The sequence below is a fragment of the Protobothrops mucrosquamatus genome, unplaced genomic scaffold (assembly GCF_001527695.2).
Source record: "Protobothrops mucrosquamatus isolate PMUCROS unplaced genomic scaffold, P.Mucros_1.0 scaffold787, whole genome shotgun sequence".
In the NCBI taxonomy this organism is placed as follows: Eukaryota; Metazoa; Chordata; class Lepidosauria; order Squamata; family Viperidae; genus Protobothrops; species Protobothrops mucrosquamatus.
In genome coordinates, this window is record NW_015387055.1 from 55,220 (window position 1) to 60,879 (window position 5,660).

General features: G+C 42.4%; 1 protein-coding gene across 1 annotated transcript in view; it reads left to right on the forward strand.

Annotated features, from left to right (window-relative positions):
* RASGRP2 (RAS guanyl releasing protein 2) overlaps positions 1-4,190 on the forward strand; it is a 29,321-nt gene extending 25,131 nt beyond the window's left edge. The window contains exons 16-17 of the mRNA XM_015818753.1: positions 2,787-2,887; positions 3,934-4,190. Of these exons, the coding sequence (XP_015674239.1) occupies positions 2,787-2,845 (59 nt within the window). The 3' untranslated portion in view covers positions 2,846-2,887; positions 3,934-4,190. The remainder of the gene's footprint in view (positions 1-2,786; positions 2,888-3,933) is intronic.
* Positions 4,191-5,660: the final 1,470 nt, after the last annotated feature.

The following is a 5,660-nucleotide window of genomic DNA, read 5'->3' on the forward strand; positions in this document are numbered from 1 at the left end:
AACCCCCTGCTCAGGCAGGAAACCCTATACCATTTCGGACAAATGGCTGTCCAGTCTCTTCTTAAAAACTTCCAGTGTTGGAGCATTCACCGCTTCTGGAGGCAGGTTGTTCCACTGGTTAATTGTTCTCACTGTCAGGAAGTTTCTCCTTAGTTCTAGGTTGCTTCTCTCCTTGCTTAGTTTCCACCCGTTGCTTCTTCTCCTGCCTTCAGGTGCTTTGGAGAATAGGTTGACTCCCTCTTCTTTGGGGCAGCCCCTGAGATATTGGAAGACTGCTATCATGTCCCCCCTCGTCCTTCTCTTCATCAAACTAGACATACCCAACTCCAGCAGCCGTTCCCTATATGCTCTAGCCTCCAGTCCCCTAATCATCTTTGTTGCTCTTCTCTGTACTCTTTCTAAAGTCTCAACATCTTTTTTACATCGCGGTGACCAAGTTGATTAACACTGCTGCAAACAAAGTGATACGTAGGAACTGGCAGTGGAAAAAAATGAAACCTCGATTTGTAACGAGAGACCCTGTGTTCTTCACTGTGGCCACAAAATATAGGTAGTCCTTGACTTACAACAGTTCATTTAGTGACTCTTCGAAGTTATAATTACACTGAAAAAAGTGATTTATGACCATTTTTCACACTTACAACCGTTGCAGCAGCCCAATGGTCATGTGATCAGACTTCAGACACTTGGCAACTGACTTGTATTTATGAAGATTGCAGTGTCCGGGGTCGTGGGATTCCCTTTTGTGACCTTCTAATGAGCAAAGTCAATGGGGAAGCCAGATTCACTGAACAACCGTGTTCCTAACTTAACGACTGCAGTGATTCACTTAACAACTGGGGCAAGAAAGGTCGTAAAAGGGGGCAAAACTCACAACTGTCTTGCTTAGCAACAAAAATTGTGGCTGTAGGTCGAGGACTACCTGTATCTGCAGTTTCACGGAATAAGCAGTTCATACAATAGCGAATTAAACTATTCGGTCATTTGAGGATTTAGAAGTCTGCATTGCAGCACGTTCATGCTTGGCTAGTTTGAATCCAGTGATGTTTGCACACTCACCCGTTGTGTGTATGAGTTTTAGAAAGTTGTGCAAACTCATCTAGGCTTGGTTAATGTGTCTTTCGGCGTATTGAGCAAACACAGACAAATGGATTAGTTCAGGATTCAGATAATGGCAATTGAATCAAATCAAATCAAACTATTTATTTTGGCCGTTGAGCACTACATTACAATCAACTTAACGATTTGATTAGAACAAAAGAGTCAAAGAGTAGAATAAAAACATTCATTTACGCTAATAAGACTAAAAGAACAATTGTTAGTACTGATGCGACCACTCTGTAATTCCCATTTATATCTATTTTTCTAGTGCAAATTGGTAGTTGGATCCAAAAGCCACAAACTGAGAAAAAAGACTTTAAAATACCTGTTTGTGAAACTGAAGTTGCTTATGTCTATTGTGATTACTATTGCTTGACAAATGGGCAGCCATAAAAATCAAATCAAATCAAACATAACCAAACAGGGTGGGCTCCTACAAGGCACCAAGCCATTGTGTCACTAACCCAGATAAAACTAACCATGATTAGTTATGCCAGCGCAGCTAGTAAAGAAGCAGAATTTTCAGGCAACTAGCAATATTGTTTGATATTTGAATTGTAGTAAAACATCTCCCTCTGCTGTTCAAAAAAAGATGGTTGTGTTTCTCAACCTTGGAAACTTTCAGATATGTGGACGTCAACTCCCAGAATTCCCCAACAAGGATACAGGGAGTCCTCAACTTACAACAGTTCATTTAGTGACCATTCAAAAGTACAACGGCACTCGAAAAAGTTACTTATGATCGTTTTTCACACTTACAACTGTTGCAGCATCTCCATGGGCATGTGATCAAAATTCAGATGCTCGGCAACTGACTCATATTTATGACAATTGCAGTGTCTCGGTGATCCCCTTTTGCGACCTTCTGAGAAGCAAAATCAATGGGGAAGCCAGATTCACTAAACAACTGTGTTACCAATTTAAGAACTGCAGTGATTCACTTAACAACTGTGAAAAGAAAGGTTGTAAAATGGGGCAAAACTCACTTAGCATTAGAATTGTCGGCCGGAATTGTGGTCGTAAGTCAAGGACTACCTGTACTTTAAGATGGATGGACTTCAACTCCCAGAATTCCCCAGTGAGCATACTTTAAAAGGGTTGGACTTCAACTCCAATTCCCCTCTAAGCATATTTTAAAATGGGTGGACTTCAACTACCAGAATTCCCCAGCCAACATGCTTTGAGATGCGTGGACTTCAACTCCCATGCTCTGTGGGGAATTCTGGGAGTTGAAGTCCACTCATCTTAAAGTTGCCAAGGTTGAGAACCCCTGCCCTCCACCTTCTCATTCAGTCCACTGAGGTTGCTTCTGTTTGCAAGTGAGAGAAGAGAATTGGGGGGAATTCTCATAGTGGATTGTGGCACCAACTACCACCCCAGGTCATGCTCACCTCATCTCCAGATCAAGCCAGAGGGAATAGTCTCCCAACACAGTCAATCAAATAAAAATTAGCTGAGGCATTTGCATGGCAAATGGCTAGGCTTAACCCTGGTTCATTGTTCTGCAGCTTGGCCAGTTTGGTTTCATTTGAGGCCAGAAAACAGATTATAACTAGCAACCAGGTTAAATGTGTCGTGTGAATGCTGCTAGTGTGTTTGGCAAGGTGGGGGTGGAGGATGGAAAGGGAACAAAAAAGTCTCTTTCAGTTTGCATTCGTCTTACCCTTAGGCTGTTTTCATTTCAGAAATCCAGGAGGAAGAGGTACAGGCTGTGGAAGATGGGGTTTTTGATGAGAAGCTATGAGACCGGATCAGCTCAGCAGAGGGCCTGGAATCGAAGCAAGAGGTAAGGATTGCAAGCAATTATTGGGTTCCTCCCCTGTTCTGTCTGAGACATTTTCTCAACTTACTTCTTGGCCTGGCTCAAGCCCCTTTGCTGACCATTACTTGCAGTCGTTCAAGGCTATTTCCCATGCCTACTACATCCTTAAGACATTACAGGGAGTCCTTGACTTACAACAATTCATTTAGTGATCATTTCTCACACTTACGACTGTTGCAGCATCGCCATGGTCACGGGATCAAAATTTGGACTCTTAGCAACTGATTCATATTTATGACGGTTGCAGTGTCCCGGGGTCATGTGGTCCCCTTCTGACAAGCAAAGTCAATGGGGAAGCCAGATTCACTTAACAACCGAGTTACTAACTTAACAGCTTTAGTGATTCACTTAACAACGGGGGCAAAAAAGGTCATAAAATAGGGCAAAACTCAAAATATGTCTCACTTACCAACAGAAATATTGGGCTAAATTGTGGTCGTAAGTCGAGGACTACTTGTACTGCTACCAGTACTTCAGGTAGTCCTCAGAACCATGTCGGGTACTGAAATGTTTGTCACTAAGAATGTGGTTAAGTGAGAAGTTAAGTGAGAAGCCGCCCTGAGTCCCGTTGGGAGAAGGGCGGGATATAAATCAAAACAAACAAATAAATAAATAAATAAATATTCCACTCTCTACGGCCTTTTTGCTTGAATTGTCGAGCAAATCGCCATGCTGTTAAATGAATTATGTGGTCGTTAAGCAAACCTGGCTTCATGGTCACGGGATCAACATTTGGGCCCTTGACAACTGGCATGTATTTATGATGATTGCAGCATTCTGGGGTTTCCTGATCGCCATTTGCAAAATTCCCAGCCAGCTTCCAACAAGGAAGTCAATGGGGGAACAGCTGTGGCAAAAAAAATTTAAATTGGACATGACTTACTTAAAGACTGCATTGCTTACCCACGGGAGTTGCGGTCCCAATTGTGGTTGTAAGTCAAGGACTACCTGTAATTGGAGATACTGAATCTTATACTTTCAGCTTAACTTCTTGTGGTTTGTCTTCACAGAAACACCTCGTCCTTCTCAGTGACCCCAGTCGGTCTGCCAGTGAATCCTCGGCTCTTCTGCGTCCCCCTCCCCTCTGAATGAAGTGGGGCGTGTGCTTTGGGGGATGGGGCCCCTCCATTTTGAAAACACTTTGGCAAGGGTAATCAGGAGATGTTTCTGCCCCAGCCCAAAGCCTTTTAGAAACGTGTGTATATTTGTATCAAGAACTGGATTCAAAGATGTAATGATAATTAGAATAAATTTGACACCTGCTCCATACCTCTGTCCCTCCTTAAATTTTCTGCTTTGTGGTTCCCCAATTTCGTAGGTTTTTTTTTTTTTTTGGCAAAAGGTTTTCACTCCTGAAAGGAAAATAAAAATGCTTTAGGCATCATAGATTCATACAGTAAGAAAGGATAACAGAGATCATCTGTTCCACCACCCCCTCTCAGTGCAGAAGCCAATGCAAATAACATATTTTGCAAAAGAAAGGGCTGAATTAGGAAAAGGATTGCCCCCCATCTAGTCATGAGGCTGGAGGGCTCTGCCCTTGATTGCTGAAAAATGAGTCTGAAAATTCTGTTTTTGTTCCACAGTGTTTTAAAAATGTCTCTGGTTGTTCTCAAGGTCAGAAAATTGGATTAGTTAGGGAGGCTAACCCAGACAAATCTTTACCAGTGATTCTGCCAGCACAGTGTCACGATTTAACCTCCCATTCCCCATCCTGTAATGAATGTGAAAAATTAATTTAGGAATGATCTGACTCCCACTATAAACTCAGCCAGTCACTAGCTGAGTTCAGTCTCCGTAGCACACAAACCCTGTAACTGGGTCAAGGAATTTGGGAATCACAAACTCCCCCTGTGGCTTCTCTAGTTCTTGGAGCAAGATTACACCAATTAATATCAGCATTTCTCAACCTTAGCAATTTTTAAGATGCGTGGACTTTAATTCCCAGAATTCCCTAGCCAGCATTGCCAGGGTGGAGATTTTTGGGGAGTTGAAGTCCATACATCTGAAACTGCTTTACTCAAAACACCCTCCTTGGTTTAGAACAGTGTTTCTCAACTTTGGCAACTCTAAGAAGGGTGGACTTCAACTCCCAGAATTCCCCAGCCAGCTGCTGTTGTATGTCACTCAAATCCCAAAGTCACCTTTAATCCAGTTCCTTAACTAACCTGTATATTCTTGAACTGCCTGTAAAGTAACCCTAAAAAAAGTTGTGTCAGGGAAAAAAATAACCCAGGTTGACTCCAACCAAGCTTAGTGTGTGAGTGCAATCATAAGGATCTTATCCTGGTTGGGCCCGTTGTGTGAACACATCTCCAAATGTGGTCCTCAGCCCCTCGTCCAAGTTGCACATCTATTCCCGGCGCAGACAGTACAGAGAAAGCAGTACAGGTAGTTCTCGATTTACAACCAAAATTGAATGCAACATTTCTGCTGCTAACCAAGATAGTTGTTAAGTAGGTTTTCCTCAGTTTTACAAACTTTCTTCCCACAGTTTTTAAGTGAATCACTGCAGTTATTAAGTTAGTAACAGGGTTGTTTAAATCAGTGGTTCTTAACCTTTTTGAACGAATCGCCCCCTTGAGCCAATGAGGAAGTTGTCATCGCCCCCCTCCCCCAACATAACCTCTCAATCACAACTTTGCAATACTGCAGACCTCTTAAAATGTGAAATGAATTTATATAAACTTTCATTTCTCTCCCCCAGAATAAAGTTAATAATTTTGTGGATGTGAGG